Source organism: Gorilla gorilla, chromosome 1 (genome assembly GCF_029281585.2).
Source record: "Gorilla gorilla gorilla isolate KB3781 chromosome 1, NHGRI_mGorGor1-v2.1_pri, whole genome shotgun sequence".
Lineage (NCBI taxonomy): Eukaryota > Metazoa > Chordata > Mammalia > Primates > Hominidae > Gorilla > Gorilla gorilla.
This window is the reverse complement of record NC_073224.2, coordinates 227802769-227820849: the sequence shown is the minus strand read 5'-3', so window position 1 is coordinate 227820849 and position 18081 is coordinate 227802769. Positions and strand designations below refer to the sequence as shown.

Here is an 18081-nt window from a genome sequence, read left to right as displayed (position 1 = left end):
TGGAGAGAAAACATTTCCAGAAAGATTCCGAGATGGGGAACATCCTTCGAAGAACTCCAGCTCTGGTGGCCAGTGGCATCTCAGAGCTGTTTGGGTGTCATAAAAAATGGGAGAGAAAGGCCTGGAGGATTCTCTGGGGTGGGGGAGGTTCTTGCTACTTTGTATCCCAAAACATCAGAAAAATCACGGTGTGATTCTGCCCAGGATGGGAGCCACCCCTAAGCTTACAAAGCTTGCAACATGATACGGAGCTCTGGGTTTTGTGGGGAAATGTACTAGGATGTGTGCACTGTGCTTAAAGAGAGAAAAACTGAGTTCTCTTATTTTCTTTGTTTCTCTCTCTTTTTTTGGGGGAGGGGGACAAGGTCTCACTCTGTTGGGTTTCCCTCTGTTGAGACAAGGTCTCAAGGCTGGAGTGCAGCAGCACGATCATGGCTCACTGCAGTACTGACCTCCTGGGCTCAGGGAATCCTCCCATCTCAGCTTATGGGGTCACTGGGAATACAGGTGCACATGACCATGTCTAGGTAGATTTTGTATTTTTTTTTTTTTTTATAGAGACAGTGTTTCACCATGTTACCCAGGCAGGTCTCAAACTCCTGGACTCCAGTGACCACTGTGCCTGGCCTGAGTTTTCTTCATATGCCTAATGTTGTTGTTCTGATCAGAATCTCTATGTTCAATATTAGGGACAAGAGAGGACTTTAAGGATGAGAAAACATTAATGATCAAAATATACTTGGAAAGGGGCCGATGGGATTGATGAGGATGAAGGGCCCTGGGAAATGCCTGGGCCTGAGGGTTGCTGGGAAATGTTCCACTGTGGGAAGATCCCTGAGTCTAAAGGAAAAGTTTCCAGACCATAGCGCCATGACAGGGAGACATGGACCCTTGTGCATTTCTCCCCCATGTCCTGCAGAGCCCACAGCTTCCACCCTCTGTGGCTTCCAGCTTGGGGGAGTCTCCCTTCTTAGGCCTGGCCACTGTGCTTCTGTCTGGCCTCTGTCCCAGCTCACATTCTCAGATTCAATCTCCCCAAGCTGGTTTTCTGAGGGGTGCCCATCATTTTTGTGAGTAAACACGCTTTACCTTCTAGAGGGGACCAAGACTGTATCTCGTCCCATGCCCTCAAAGGCAATATTGTGTTTTGAGTCTACAGTGTCTCTTTTGTAATTATTTCCTTTTTAGTTTTTGAATTCAATCTAAATGGAGTCTTTCAATCCTTCCGTCTCCTCTCCCACAAAATACCCACCATGTTTTATGCTATCTTGGTTCCTTCCCAGGGTCCCATTAGAACACCCAGTCCCATCCTGCCCAGCCCCCACCTCACTTTGTAATTTTGGCTTAATTTCCTCCGGAGAAGCCTGAACCTTCGTCTTGAGATCAATCACACCCTCAGTGGTTCCCCTCTGCCACCTGAATGGGCATATGATCTACCCTGTTAGAAAGCGTAAATCCCAGGTGACCACTGGATACACAGAGATATTTATTCTGCTTTCTTAGGGATGAAATTACTGTCTTCTTAGAGCTGTTTTAGCTCTGAGACATTTTGATAATGTTTATGTGGCCAAAGATCCCCCAACAAAGATACCTTCAGGTTTTGTTTTTTCTGTCAAATGCCAGAAACAGATTCAACCCTTTCCTGCATCACTATGAAGCTCTCATGTCAGTCAAACTCCATCAGTGTTTGTGGAATAAAGGAATGAATGAGTTGTGGACTTTCACCCTATTATTTATACTTTCACTTTCATAAACGTATATCTGATCCAATCAATTAATCAGAAGAAAGTCGCAAACTCAATCAGGATTAACTGGGTGGAACTTCAGAATCTAATCAGACATCATTTTCTGATTGGAAGTTGGTTGTTGAGATGGGGAGGGTGTGGTTAGAAAGGTCCATAAAAGCTCCCGAAGGTGCACAGGAGAGAACCTGAGGCCCTGACACCTGGAGCTACTGCTTGGTTCTCTGAGAGGTTGCAGCACCCTGCAAACTGAGTCCAGATCTGGTAAGTCACCACCTCCTTAGGGTCATGCCCATCTGATCTGCAGCCAGCCAGTCAGGGATGGTGACATGCAGCCCAAGGTGGCAGAGAGAATTTTCTTGTCTGTTTTCAGAAGAACAAATTTAGGCTTTGATTTTTCCTCTAAATGTAGTTTTGTCTTCATCCCCCAAAATTGGATTTGTGCTTGGTTTTTGTCATTTCAAAATTCTTATTGAAGCAGTTTTTTTTTAACAAGAGATATTAAAAAGTTACAACTGGTTGAATTTTTATTTCATGACATTTGAAATAATTGGTTTTTGTGCCCTTAAATTATAGTTCATAGACTTGGTGGCATCGTGATTTTACATGTTAGGCCTTAGTTTTTACTAATACCTTAAAGATATTCCATAGGCCATTCTCAAGAGTGGAGTCTTTGTTCTGAACATGGGACCCATTTTTTCCCCCTAGATTCCATCCCAAAGTGGGTCATTGTGAGTCTGTGTAAGAGATCAGCATTGGAACCTTCATCTGAGAGTTAGTGTTTTTATCCCTAACTTTCACAGGCTCTAGAACACTGTCATGCTGTTTTTACAATTTCTTGTTACAATTTTTCAAAATAAAAAATAATGGTGCTGATTCCAAGGAGTCCCTTTAGTCTTCTGCAAGCATGTCAATTGTGGGAACCGAGAATGTAGGCTGTGTGGGGCCACAGGACATTCTCGTTCCCATTGTTTTAGGGTGGTAAGTGACAAGAAATATTTTCTCAAAAAGGTGGAGCTTAGCTTTCAGGATCCTCAGCAATGCTTCCCAGTGTTACTGAGATTTAGTGCAGCAATGGTTGAAAATGAATGGGCCAGTGGTTAGCTTGCCCTCTCCTCATTGTTTGGAAGACATTCTTTATGGTACCAGCAAGGGCAGAATTACAGATTTGTGTCCAGAAAGTGCAGAGTGGAATTGGGGTGAACTAATTACCTTTCCACCTCTACCAGAGCAATGACATTGGCACTAGGAGCTGATGAAGTGATGTGATTTGCCGTAAGAATGATGTTTTTTTCTCTAGATTCATCAGGATGAGCCTCCAGGCCCCACCTAGACTCCTGGAGCTGGCTGAGCAGAGTCTGCTGAGAGACCGGGCCTTGGCCATCTCCACCCTGGAGGAGCTGCCCAGGGAGCTCTTTCCCCCACTGTTCACGGAGGCCTTTACCAGGAGATGCTGCGAGACCCTGACAACTATGGTGCAGGCCTGGCCCTTCACCTGCCTTCCTCTAGGGTCCCTGATGAAGTCATGTAATCTAGAGACCTTTCGAGCTGTGCTGGAGGGGCTTGATGCACTGCTTGCCCAGAAGGTTCGCCCCAGGTGAGGTGACCCAGCTAACCAGGTGGGGAGGGCTCAGGCATCCAGGGTAGGGTTAGCTGGGTCAGAAGGAGTGGGAGGCCCAAGGGTGGCCCAGAGACTTCTGATGGGGCTGGGGAGGAAGCTCAGAGAGGCCTTGGCCCTTGTCCAGCTCCTCTGGGAAAGGACTGCTCACCATGCAGGGTCCACTGAAGGATCAGGAACCTGCCTCCTGCCAGTGGCAATTGAAGACACTAGCAGTGGGGACCAGGCAGGTTTCAAGGAGAAAGAGGGATGGAGAAAAGACAGAGAGTGGGAGAAGCAGCAGGGAGGAGAGTCGCTGATGTCCAGGATGTGGATAAAAGCTCAAATCCTTCCTAAATTTGGAGCCTCTCTTCTCTTTTACCCACAGGCGGTGGAAACTTCAAGTGCTGGACTTGCGGAATGTGGATGAGAACTTCTGGGGCATATGGTCTGGAGCTTCTGCACTCTCCCCAGAGGCCCTGAGTGAGAGACGAACAGCATGGAACTGTCCAAGGCCGGGTGGGCAGCAGCCCTTGACGGTGATCCTAGACCTTTGCTTCAAGAATGGGACGCTGGATGAATGCCTCACCCACTTCTTAGAGTGGGGCAAGCAGAGAAAAGGCTTACTGCACGTGTGTTGCAAGGAGCTGCAGATTTTTGGAATAGCCATCCACAGGATCATAGAGGTCCTGAACACGGTGGAGCTAGACTGTATCCAGGAGGTGGAAGTGTGCTGCCCCTGGGAGCTGTCCATTCTTATAAGGTTCGCCCCTTACCTGGGCCAGATGAGGAATCTCCGCAAACTTGTTCTCTTCAACATCCATGCATCTGCCTGCATTCCCCCAGACAGGAAGGAGCAGTTTGTCACCCAGTTCACTTCTCAGTTCCTCAAGCTGGACTACTTCCAGAAGCTTTACATGCACTCTGTCTCTTTCCTCGAAGGCCACCTGGACCAGCTGCTCAGGTGAGGAAGGATGGTGAGCTTTCTCTGCAGACCGCAGCAAAGACTTTCTTTATTACTGTAAACACCAGGGGGTATCTACTGTGAGCCAGCTTGTGAGGAGGTAACAGCGAAGGGGACACTAGAATGTCCATGCATTGTCCTGTTGGCAGCTCTGTCCTGAAATAGGTGTCACACATCCATCCCAATAAGCCAGCGGGATCTCCTGGGCTAGATGCTATAGAGAGGCTGCCATGCTAGGAAGGTACTGCAGGGTTTAGATCTAGTGAGGGTGCATTCGTGAATTCCTCCCGAGGATGTGTGTCTAAGTTAAGACGATGGGAAATGGGGAGTTGAAGAGGGCACTAAAGAGAATGTCCATCACACCCCTCCATTTTAAAATATAAGGTCTGTCCTCACCTGCCTAGTGAACAGGTAAAATCCTGTCTCTCCCTCTGTCAGTAAAATGTTTTGAGCTCCAAAACATGATGGAATAGAGGGTGAGGGAGCAGGAGTGAAGAATGGTGAAAGTGATAGATGGTTTGCTGATGATACGGGCATGTCAGGGTCTCCTGCAGCCTGGCCACCCCAGCTGAGGTTGCGGGATCTTGCCTGGGTTTGTCATTTATGCCTGTGTCTCCATCGGGCTCCTGTGGCCCAGAGATGTGGTTTTCTACCTGACACATGAGGAAAGGGAGCATTAGAGTTCATGGACTTGACCCAGTCACCCGAGTGATGGTGCAGGACTGAGCCTCGACTGGGTCTGCCCTGAATGAGCAGAGTCTCCATTCCCACACCCCAGGTGCTGATTATCCTCAGATAAGCAGAGCAGCCTTGGGTTGTGAAAAGTGTCATCTCTCACCTTGAGGTCTTCCCCACCACTCTCCTCTAACTCCTTCTTGTTCTCTCCCAGGTGTCTCCAGGCCCCCTTGGAGACAGTCGTAATGACCGAATGCCTGCTGTCAGAGTCGGACCTGAAGCATCTCTCTTGGTGCCCGAGCATCCGTCAGCTAAAAGAGCTGGACCTGAGGGGCATCACACTGACCCATTTCAGCCCTGAGCCCCTCGCAGTTCTGCTGGAGCAAGTTGTGGCCACCCTGCAGACCCTGGACTTAGAGGACTGTGGGATCGTGGATTCCCAACTCAGCGCCATCCTGCCTGCCCTGAGCCGCTGCTCCCAGCTCAGTACCTTCAGCTTCTGTGGGAACCTCATCTCCATGGCCGCCCTGAAGAACCTGCTGCGCCACACCGTCGGGCTGAGCAAGATAAGCCTGGAGCTGTATCCTGCCCCTCTGGAGAGTTATGACACCGAGGGTGCTCTCTGCTGGGGGAGATTTGCTGAACTTGGGGCTGAGCTGATGAAGACACTGAGGGACTTAAGGCAGCCCAAGATTATTGTGTTCAGCACTGCCCCCTGCCCTCGCTGTGGCATCAGGGCCTCCTATGACCTGGAGCCCAGTCACTGTCTCTGTTGAATGCCTGCTGTCAGGGTGGATTTATTTAAAGCTTTCTTCCGGTCATTTGGCAACTGAATCCTAGGCCATGAGTGTATGTCAAAGGGAGCACAGACCCATCGTTTCATATGCCTGCTCAATGTGAACGGGAAAGGAAAGGGGATGCAGGAAGGGAGGGACTGGGGGAAAAGTTGAGTTGGAGTCAATGGGAGCTTTAGAGACCTGTGTCCCAGCGAATCAGAAATGGGAATCTGAATTGCTAGAATGAGAATCAGGTAGGAGAGACACATGAGAGAGTTACCCCTGCACAGATGGTTGTAAAGAAACAGTCAGAAATAAAGGGAAGCTGAGTGGAAATTGTCTGGTGTCCTCCATGATTGCTTCACCTGGCTCAACAATTTTAACCTAAGGAATCTCAAGTTACTCATGGGGGACAAAAGGCACTAAGTTCTCTAAAATTAATGAGGTTCAGCCCAAGGAAATAAAGGCATCAAAGTGGAATGTGATCGTTTTGCTGAATTCCTTTTTTTTTTAATTTCTCTCTGGGCATGTGTCTATTTAGTGGGTTAATACACGTGAGATGCACTTACGGGGCCTGGACCATTCTAGGTGGGCAGTGAGGGTCAGTCACTGAAGTTCAGCCCCTTCTTCTCAGGGCCCTCACTTTTGTCCAGATGCTTAGACCCTGTTTACTCCTGATGGGTGGATTCAGAACGCTCAGTTGCTGACCATTACCTGTGCTGGGAAAGGATTTCACTGCACAGGGTGTGGCCTCTGCCTTGGGAGGGGAGCTCCACACCGTGTATGAGCAGGAGTCTCAGGGCATCACCAACCCATGCTTGTTCTCATGGAGGGTAGTGACCCTTGCAATATTAAAATAGTTGTGGCCAATAAAGACATCCAAATTCCCTTTTTGGGAAAATGCTTAAATTACGCAGGCTATAGTACATTTTAAACATTTCTAGCCCATATTTAACAAACATTTTATCCTTTGGGGAGCTAGGTCATATTGATGAGATTTTCCCATAACACTTGCCTTCTCTCCCTCTCAAGGAAGACTAGTGCAGTGTGTTTGGGTATCACACGTCATCAGAGGGTGGATAATGATCAAGTGCCTGTGGGTGATGAGTGACCTTCGCTGTGCTGAGGGACCCTACACAAAAGGCTCCCGAGTGTGGGACCCTGCTGAGGACTCAGGGGCTGGTGCTGTTGGGCAGGAAGCTGAGGAAAGAGCCTCAATTTTCCTGTAGAATGAGAATGATTATGCCCACCAGCCTGTGGGACCCTCTTAGGACACAGTGAGATGGTACATGGTTATGACTTGGAATGGGGACTTTCATACAGTAAAAGCTTAATACATGCATCCTGTCTTTCTTTTTTCCTCCTAATAAAAGTCTCAGCATTCTTCATCCTTCAATCTCACCTCCTATTCCTCATAACAGGGAGGCAGTAGGGACCCAGGGCATGCAATGGGGCTCAGCTTCTACACGCCGCCACCACTTAATCATGATTCCTGTAAACAGCAGGACCTCAACAACCAGCAAAGAACGGGGTGGGCAGTGCAGGACTGAATTCATCTCTAGTGATCATGAGATAAAAATTTCCAAACCACGGGACTCATGTGCCATGTGCTGTAATTTAGTTAGACCGTCTGGTGTAATTTAGTGATGAAAGCAGGAGTATACTAAGGGGTACTTCCAAAAATCTGCTATTATGTGAATGTGTATGGAGTGTCACTATTCATTTGTCAGCTATTCTAAATAATTGGCCATGTTGCCCCAATACCCCTTAAAGTCAGAGGTAATCCAAAGACTTTCCCCAACTGGAGAAGATTTAATAGAACAAGGACTTACAATTCCTTGTCCCAATCCATGTAACACTTCCATCCTGCCAGATATAAAACCTAACTGACAAGGTTAATGATTTGTGCAAGACTTACATGCAATAAAGAAAATTGTAATAGTGAGATATACTGTGGCTTCACATGAAATATCTTGTTATGTAAGGTGACTACAGACTCTAAATGGTACCCAGTGAGAGATTTCTCCTCTGCCTTCCTTAGGATTCCAGTTGATGAGGAGAGCCGATACTTGTTGGCCTTTACTTGAAAAATTCAGCAACACGCCTGGGTTGTAACGCCACAGGGGTTCACTGGAGTCCCATCATAGTTCTCGCAGGGATAACACCAGGACCTGTTAACCTTACCATTCCCTAGAAATTCCACTCTCATTCAATATGCAGTAGGTGTGCAGTTATGTTCTCTTACCAAGGGACACTCTAATAGATTCCATTTATCTTTTAGAGCACTAAGCTTACAAGGGCCCTAAGACCTCCATGAAAACTTTTCCATTCTCTAGAGAAAAGGTCCTTACTTAGGACATAATCCAAGTGCAGGGAAAGCTTCCATCTCATCTGAAATAATAAAGACAATCCACGGTTTCCCTAGTCCCGTAACGATGAGGAGGTGCCCTCTTACATGTGAGACATTGTAGCTGTTGGTTCCCAAATTTCTCTCTGCTGGCATCATTCTTATAATGAACTCACAGAAAAACTTTGTCCCAGTGCGCCTGCCATGGGAAGATAATTATGAAAAATCTGGCTCTACAACAACCTCTAGCTTAGGACTCCCAAATTATATAATATATTTGGGTATTGTCACCTGAAATCTAATGTTGAAATGTAAATGTTGGAGGGGGGTCCTGGTGGGAGGTGCCTGGATCATGGCATGGATTTCTCATGAGTGGTTTAGCACCAGCCCCTTGGTGCTGTCCTCGAGATAGTGAGTGAGTTCTCTTGAGATCTGGTTGCTTAAAGTGTGTGGTACTTCCCCCGGCCCTTGCTCCTGGTTTTGCCATGTGAGATGCTGACTCCCACTTTGCCTTCTGCCATGATCGACAGCTTCCTGAGGCCTCCCCAGGAGCCTGTGGGGATGTTTATTACACAGCCTGCAGAACCCTCAGTCAGTGAAATTTCTTTCTCTCTTTCTCTCTCTTTCTCTTTGCTTGCTTCCTTCTTTCTTTCTTTCTTTCTTTCTTTCTTTCTTTCTCTTTCTTTCTTTCCTCCTTCCTTCCTTTCTTTCTTCTTTCTTTCTCTTTCTTTCCTCCTTCCTTGTTTCTTTCCTCCTTCCTTCCTTCTTTCCTCCTGCCTTCTTTCTTTCTTCCTCTTCCCTTCTTTCTTTCTTTTCTCCTTTCTTCTTTTTCTTTTTCCTTCCTTTCCTTCCTTCCTTCCTTCTTTCTTTATTTCTCTCTACCTTTCTTTCTTTCTGTTTCCATCTTTCTCTCTTTCTCTCTCTCTCCCCTCCCTCCGTCCCTCCCTCCCTCCCTCCCTTCCTTCCTTCCTTCCTTTTATTGAGACAAGGTTTCACTCTGTTGACCAGGCTGGAGTGCAGTGGCACAATGATGGCTCCCTGGAGCCTCAACCTCCTGGGCTCAATTGATCCTCGCACCTACACTTCTTGGGCAGCTGGGACTGCAGGTGCACACCACCATGCCTGGCTAATTTTTTGTATGTATCTTTTTTAGAGAGAGTTTTTTATGTTGCCTAGGCAGGTCTCAAACTTCTGTACTCTAGTAATCTGCCTGCCTTGGCCTCCCAAAGTGCTGAGATTACAGACAGGAGCCACCACGCATGGCCTGAGTTTTCTTGGTATGCCTAATAGTATCACTTTAATCAGAATCTCTCTGTCCAATATTAGGGACAGGAGAGGACTTTAAGGATGAGAGAACATTAATTATCAAAATATACTGGGGAAGGGGCTGATAGGATTGATGAAGATGAAGGGTCCTGGGAAACACCTGGGGCCGAGGGTTGCCTGGGAAATGTCCCAAAGTGGGAAGATCCCTGAGTCTAAAGGAAAGGTTTCCAGACCATAGCGCCATGGCAGGGAGACATGGACCCTTGTTCACTTTCTCCCACATCCGGCAGTGCCCACAGCTTCCACCCTTCATGGCTTCCAGCTTGGGAAAGTCTCCCTTCCCAGGTCTGGCCACATCGCTTCTCTCTGGCCTCTGTCCCAGTTCACATTCCCAGATTCCATCTTCCCAAGCTGATTTTCTGAGGCAAGCCCATCATTTTTGGGAGTAAACACGCTTTCCCTTCTAGTAGGGGCCAAGACTGTTTCTGCCTTCTCTGCCCTCAAAGACAATATTGTGTTTGAAGAGTCTGCACTGTCTCTTTTGTAATTATTCCCTTTTAAATTTTTAAACTCAATCTAGACAGTCTTTCAATCCTTCTGTCTAGGTGCCCACAAAATACCCACCATGTTTCATGATGTCTTGGTTCCTTCCCAGGGTTCTATTAGAACACCAGGTCCCATCCTGCCCAGCCCCCACCTCACTTTGTCATTCTGTCCTGATTTCCTTCAGTGAAGCCTTGACCTTAGTCTTGTGATCAATCACACCCTTAGTGGTTCCCTTTTCAACCTGAACCCACATATGACCTGCCCCGTTAGGAAGCCTAAAACCCAGGTGACTGATAACGGAGCTTTTTATTCTGTTTTCTTAGGGTTGACATCACCGTCTTTTTAAAGCTGTCGTAACTGTTTGTCTTAACGAAACATTTTGATAATTTTGATGTGGCCATAGATTCTCCCATAGAGATATCATTAGGTTTTCTTTTTTCTTTCTAATTTCAGGAACAGATTAAACCCTTCCGTGTCACTATGAAGGTCACATATATCAAACTTCATCAGTGTTTGGGGAATAAATGAATTAATGAGTTTTGGACTTTCACCCTGTTATTTATTCTTTCACTTTCATGAATGCACAACTAATTTAATCAATGAATCAGAAGAAAGTGGGAAACTCAATCAGGAATAACTGGGTGGAACTCAGTGAGTACTGAGCCTCGATTGGGACCGCACTGAAGGAGCAGAGTCTCCATTCCCACACCCTGCATGCTGACTATCCTCAGATGAGCAGAGCAGCCCTGGGTTGTGGAGAGCATCAACTCTCACCCTGAAGTAATCCAACCACTCTCCTCTAACCCCTTCTTGTTCTCTCCCAGGTGTCTCCAGGCCCCCTTGGAGATGGTTGTCATGACCGACTGCCTGCTGTCAGAGTTGGACTTGAAGCATCTCTCTTGGTGCCCGAGCATCCGTCAGTTAAAGGAGCTGGACCTGGGGGGCATCACACTGACCCATTTCAGCCCTGAGCCCCTCACAGTTCTTCTAGAGCAAGCTGATGCCACCCTGCAGACCCTGGACTTAGAAGACTGTGGGATCAAGGACTCCCAGCTCAGCGCCATCCTGCCTGCCCTGAGCCGCTGCTCCCAGCTCAGCACCTTCAGCTTCTGTGGGAACCTCATCTCCATGGCCGCCCTGGGGAAGCTGCTGTGCCACACCGTCGGGCTGAGCAAGATAAGCCTGGAGCTGTATCCTGCCCCTCTGGAGAGTTATGACACCCAGGGTGCTCTCTTCTGGGAGAGATTTTCTCAACTTGGGGCTGAGCTGATGAAGACACTGAGGGACTTGAGGCAGCCCAAGATCATTGTGTTCAGCACTGTTCCCTGCCCTCGTTGTGTCATCAGGGCCTCCTATGACCTGGAGCCCAGTCACTGCCTCTGTTGAATGCCTACTGTCAGGGTGGATTTATTTAAAGCTTTCTTCTGGTCATTTGGGAACTGAATCCTAGGCCATGAGTGTATGTTAAAGGGAGCACAGACCCATCGTTTCAGATGCCTGCTCAGTGTGAATGGGAAAGGAATGAGGGTGTAGGAGGGGCAGGACTGGGGGAAAAGTTGAGTTGGAGTCAATGGGATCCTTAGAGCCCTGTGTCCCAGAGAATCAGAAATGGGAATCTGAATGGCTAGAGTGAGAATCAGGTAGGAGAGACACATGACAGGGTTACCCCTGCATGGATGGTTGTAAAGAAACAGTCAGAAATAAAAGGAATCTGAGTGGAAACAGTGTGGTGTACTCCATGATTGCTTAACCTGGCTTAACAATGTAAACCTAAGGAGTCTTAAGTTACTGATGGGGGAAAGAAGGCACTGATTTGTCTGTGACAAAGGAGGTTCAGCTCCCAGAAATCAAGCCATCAAAATGGAATCTGATCATTTGGATCAATTCCCTCCTTTTCTTACTTGTCTCTGAGCATCTGTTACCTTCTTGCTATTCTCTGTGTCTACTTAGTGGGTTAATACACATGAGACACACACAGGGCCTGGACCATTCTAAGTGGAAAGTGAGTGTCAGCCAATGAAGATCAGCCCCTTCTCAGTGGCCCTCATTTCTGTCCAGATGCCAAGACCCTACTGACTCCTAACGGGCGGATCCAGATCCCTCAGTTCCTGACCACTACCTGTGCTGGGAAAGGACTTCACTGCCCAAGGTATGGCCCCTGCCCTGGAAGGGGAGCTCCACACTGTATGAGCAGCAGCCTCAGGGCATCACCAAACCCATGCCTGTCCTCATGGTGGGTAGCGGCCCTTGCTGAATTAAAGCAGTTGTGGCCAATAAAGACATCCAAATTCCCTTTTAGCAAAATGTTTACATTATGTAGGCATATAATACCTATAATATGGATGAAGGACCTTTTCTTAACTCCTCCTCTTTCTCCCTGTCAAGGAAGACGAGTGCATCATATTTGGCATCACACATCCTCAGAGGGTGGAAAACGATCAAGTGCCTATGGGTAATTAGTGACCTTTCCTGTGCTGAGGGACCCTACACAAAGGCACCTAGGTGTAGAACCCTGCTGAGGACTCAGGGGCTGGTGCTGTTGGGCACAAAACAGCCAAGAGGCTCAGTATCCCTGTAAAATGAAGATGATGATGCCACCACCCTATGAGACTGTTGTAGGACCCAATGAGATGGTGTATGGTCAGGACTTGGAATGGGGCCTGGCATACAGTAATAGCTCAATACATGCATCTTGTTATTTTTTTTCCCCTCCTAATAGAAGTCCCAGCATTCTTCATCTTTCAACCACACCTTCCATTCCTGGTAACAGGGAGGCAGCAGGAACCCAGGGCAGGCAACGGGACTCAGCTTCTACATGCCACCACTACTTAATCGTGATTCCCCCAAACAGCAGAGCCTCAGCAGCCAGCAGAGGTTGGGTTGGGCAGGGCAGGACTGAGTTCATCTCTAGTGATCATGAGATAAAGATTTCTGACCCATGAGACTCATGCACCTTCTGCTGGTTGGTTAGACCATCTGGTGTAATTTGTTGATGCAAACAGGATGATATTGAGTGGTATCTCCAAAAATCTGCTGTTATGTAAATGTTTATAGAGAATAAATATTTATTAGTGATTTATGTATGACACATTTTAAGATTCAAATTGAAATTTTAACATATAACAGGAATTTCGTGTTTTAAAGTATGTAGTGCAATATTTTAAAAATGCTTAATGTGGTTTTGAGTCTCAAATGAAATGACACCTTCAAAATAATTTTAAAGATCAATGAATAAAAATTGCTCTTACTTAAAAATATTTAAATTTATACAATTTTGGAGCTAGAAGGAAGTAGTGCAATATTTTTAGGGAAATATGATTTATTTTCTTAGAGCAGTTATAAGGTCACAGTGAAGTTGAGCAGAAAGTAGATCGTTCCCACATACTCCATGACCCCACACTAGCGCAGACTCCTGAAGGATCAACGTCCTGCCCCAGCGTGGTCCATTTGCTCCAATGCATGAACGACATGAACCATCCTTATCACCCAAAGTTCATAAGTAACACTAAGGGTTCACAGTTGGTGTTGCATATTCTATGAGCTCTGATGAATTGATAATGACATGTATTCACCCTTATAGCATCATGCAGAGTAGCTTCAGTGCCCTAAAAATCATCTGTTCTCTTTCTATCCATCCCACTCTACCCTGACTACTGTCAACCCCTGGGCTTTCTACTGTGTCCATAGATTTGCCTTTTCCAGAATGTCATGTGGCCTTTTCATGTTGGTTTCTTTCACTTAGTTATGTGCATTTAAGTTTCCTCTATGTCTTTTAGGGCTTAATAATTTACACTGTCAGGATGTGCCACAGTTTATTCATCCATTTATCTGCTGAAGAATATGTTGGTCCCTATTAAGTTTTGTCTATTATGAATGTAGTGGTTAAAAACATCTAGGTATTAGGTTTTCTCATTTGTGTAAATGCCAAGGAGCGTGGCTGCTGGACCATGTGCCTAGGTTGTGCTTGATAATGATTTTTTTCCTTGACAACCTCATCTGGTAGACAGAGATTGCTTCTTCAAGGGTAGGGACTGTGTCTCTGTCATACTGTGGTCCCACATTAGAGCATGGAGCCTGGCAGGTGGCTGTGAATGCTTATTGACCACATAGTTCTTAGAAATCTGTATCATCAGTTTACAGCCACTACAATGCAAATGTCGGGAAGTCCACATGAGCTGCCACCAATAACATAAACATGAATATGGAGGAAATCGCCCTCCTGATGCCGTGGTCACTTCCTGTGTGTCATGGCAGTGCTGTCATCACATGGATGAACTTCATCTGTTTTTTTTTACAGATTTCCCCCCACATAATACAGGACACAGTCTTTAAACATAGAGTCACCAGGGTTCCTGACTGTCACTGGCCTGAGTCTGTCCCCTTGGAACTAAGGTTCCTCATAACTGCACTTACCTACCACAGGTGTCCCTGTAAGCACCACTAGAGGGCGAGCATCTTCACCAAATCTGATGGACCCATGGAGTCCGACCTGAATGTCTCCCTGCTAGGCAGGGGTCCTCAGAGGAATCTTCTATCGGGTCTGGATGGAGGGAACTGAAAGACTCTTCTCAAACCCAGGACCAACAAAGAGATTCCCTGCAAGGTCCTAATTGGAGAGCCAGGACAGGGACTGGGAGGGAACTGGGAAGGGAAGGCCCCTTATGTCCCTAAACCTGGAACTGATGGAGAAGGTCCCCTCCAGAAATGGTTTGGAGAGAACCAGCTGGGAAGAATTAAGGTCTCTGAGATCTTCCACCTAAGAGCTGGAATCTGATTTCGGGAAGACTTACCCGAGGCCTTCCCCTGGCGCCTGCGAGAAGAGCTCCTGGGGCTCTTGCCAGTGCAGGATGCGTTGGTTCCGGAGGCGTCAGGAAGAGATCGGAGGTCCCATTTGAATCCCACTTATAACAGCGATGATGTCCACTAAAAATCATGGGTCTATAGATTTAGAAAAAGGGAGCATAATTTCTTGTAAAGGTTTACAACCTGCAGGCTGGGAAATGGGCCCCCAGGCAGGACCTGAGGCAAGCGCTTGGAGCGGCGGAAGGTGACCCAGGAATCTATGCTGAACGTGTTGGCCAAGTGGGCATATTCACCAGGTTATTGGAGCAGCTGTGAAAATTCACAGGGTGGGGGATGCATGCATGTATAGTAAGCAAACATGCCTGTCAAATACGTCCCAGGTTCAGTCTGTGGTTGAGGCTTTACATTTAAATGCATTATAATTAGGTTCTCTACATCCAAAGGTGAAGTTGGGACAGGAAGTCCCCCAATTCCTATCTAAAGGGCCTGGGGAGTCACCTCCTACAAACCACAAGGTCCCCTCAGAGGGAGTTTATTTAACCCTATGTAAAGTGGCTTGAGGCCAGGAGCAGTGGCTCACACCTATAATCCCAGCACTTTGGGAGGCCGAGGTGGGCGGATCACCTGAGGTCAGGAGTTCAAGACCAGCCTGACCAACATGGAGAAACACCATCTCTACTAAAAATACAAAATTACCCGGGCATGGTGGCGCATGCCTGTAATCCCAGCTACTCGGGAGGCTGAGGCATGAGAATCACTTGAACCTGGGAGGCGGAGGTTGTGGTGAGTTGAGATCACACCATTGCCCTGCAACCTGGGCAACAACAGCAAAACTCATCTCGAAATAAATAAACAAATAAATAAAATAAAGGGGCTTGTTTTCCAGCCTGACTCTGGCATAGCATCACATGACAGATAAGAAAGGAAATCAAAAGATTTTAACCCCAAATACATTTCTTGGCCATGTCTTGAATCAGAACTGCACAGTTGTCTCTTGTGGGGAAAAAGCTACATTCTGTCGTGAATTCCCTTTCCCTTTTCCACTCAGTGGGCAGCCTCTGTCAATTGGCAAGAACTAGTCCATGGTTCGGGGTGTCTCATCAGGAGAAAGTTACTGAAATGAGTCCCCTGTCCAATCACAGCTGCAGTCCTGGCTTGTGGAGCAGGGGTCAGCTGGTCTGCATCTGGTGGCTGCTAAGCTGCAGTTGTTTTCATCTGGCTTATCTGGAGGCTGGTGCTGGTTGAGCTGCTGGAGAAAAGGAAAATGCTGTTGTCGTCAGAACATAGTTGAATCTTTCCATGAAGGGGTGCAGGACTTTACTCTTGCTTGGCATGGCCTAAGGTCCTATTTGTAGGTTGCTATCTTTTTGCCACACATAGTCTGTTCAGTGAGGCTTATGACCTCTGTTTTAGCATTAATGCTGCTTAGTTGTTGTGGCTAGGCGAGAAAAGGGAGGGGAGTCTGGATGTAGCGTCAGGTGGTTGGTTGAAATCAGCAATGGAGCAAGTCTTTTTTACCTCCTGTGCCCTCATGACCAGCACCTCATATTTAAGGTTTCTCTGGGGTTCCCTTGGCCAAGCGGGAGTCCTTTCAGTTAGCTAGGGGGCTTAGGGTTTTATTTTTATTTCTCAAACTTCATTTGCTGTTTACACTTCTTTTCCTGAAGTAATATAGTACAGCATTCTCAATGTAAACCTTCTAATAGCAAGCATCTCCCCTGACTTTTCTTTTTTATTCCAGGCTCCTATCTGGAGGGCTCAGTTTAGAGCACCTTCCAGATTTTTTTTGGAAGATTTCCTACATAATTCTATGGTCACTTAGAGACATCTGATTCTGTCTTCCCTTATGGATATGGTGTCTTCCTGTGGTATTGATCATCTTGCTTTTATTCACTTACATGTAGATCTTAAAGATTCGTCCTTATTCTTATTGACTTCCATACAATATTCCATACAATCAATTGTCCACAGCTTAACCCTTTGCCAGTTTTTCCTGTCTATGTTCTTCCAATTTGTTGCAATTACCAACCATAAGGTCACAAACATCCTTGCACACACCAAAGCTGCTCTTTAGCTTCTCAATGTTGTCTCTCCACATCAATCCTATCTCTTTGGAGTCAAAAATTTCATTCTCTTAGATAGATCGTTTTCATCAACTTATAAATGGGCTCTCTACAATCTTCTTGTTAGAGAAAGAAACAAAAGGAAAGGAAAGAGAATGTTTGCCTCCATATTATTCACTAGCTATCATTTCTTATCTTTGTCTTCATAGCAAACTTCTCTAAAGAGTTCTCCACATTCCCTATCACTCTGTCCTAATCTCTCACATATTGTCACTTTAATTTTTGTTTACACTGTAAATAGAACACAAAAACACTGAGGTCAGGTGTTGTGGCTCACTCCTGTAATCTCAGCCCTTTTAGAGGTTGAGGTGGGAACACTGCTTGAGCCCAGGATTTCAAGACCAGCCTGGCAACAAGGCAAGAAATTTAAAAAAAAAAAATCCTGGGCTTGGCATGGCACACCTGTAGTCCCAGCTACATGGGAGGCTGAGACGGGAGGATGCCTTGAGTCCAGGAGGTTGAGCCTGCAGTGAACCATGATCGTACCCCTGCACTCCAGCCTGGGTAATAGAGTGGAATGAGAGCTTGTCTTCAAAACAAAAACAGAAACACAAAGCCACATTAAAGTATACTGACTAATACCAAAAATATAGAGACACTCACACTCATTATTATATTTAAAATATTAATACTTTCCTTTTTTTTAGAGAGATTTTTAAATGTATTGTAACTTTATAGATAGAGACAACTCTTCATGGGTAACCCTCCCCTATTGCTGAAGCCCTGTCTCTTCCTTCCTGCACAGAGATAACCACTTTCTTCAGTTTATTATGTTATTGCCATTCATGTTTTAAAGATATTCTTCATATATTTGTCTTTAAATAAAAGATATTACATTGGATGCTGATAAAATTTACATAATTGCCATCCTTCATATATCTTTCTTCAATGTTTATTCAGGAACAAGATGTTGGTTTTGAGATGGATGCATATTGATTCATTTAGGTCTTAAAAATAAGTCATATTGTGCTATAATATATTGGCAGTAAAAAATACACATTTCAAGAGTACTGTTTGATAAGTTTTAACATGTGTTTTCACTTGTGGAAGAATCACCACCCTCCAGACACAGCGTGTTTTCATCACTCCCAGCAGGGCCAGAACAGAGACCTTGACTATTAGAAATGTGCAGAGGGAGACACCTCAGCTAAGAAGAGACCTGACTCAGACAGAAACAGACTCACTGCATTCCATGTGCAGCCTTGTCAGTTCTAAGGCTGGGCCAGGGGAGCCTGGGAACGG

The 18081-nt window shown here is 46.2% G+C and overlaps 1 protein-coding gene across 1 annotated transcript; it reads left to right on the top strand.

Annotated features, from left to right (window-relative positions):
- The first annotated feature begins 1933 nt into the window (after positions 1-1933).
- LOC101143639 (PRAME family member 12) lies at positions 1934-6090 on the top strand. Its single transcript, XM_004024681.4, has 3 exons — positions 1934-3339; positions 3728-4303; positions 5193-6090. Exons 1-3 carry the CDS (start codon positions 3053-3055, stop codon positions 5752-5754), a joined length of 1425 nt encoding a protein of 474 aa, XP_004024730.4. The 5' UTR covers positions 1934-3052; the 3' UTR covers positions 5755-6090.
- The last annotated feature ends 11991 nt before the right edge of the window (positions 6091-18081 follow it).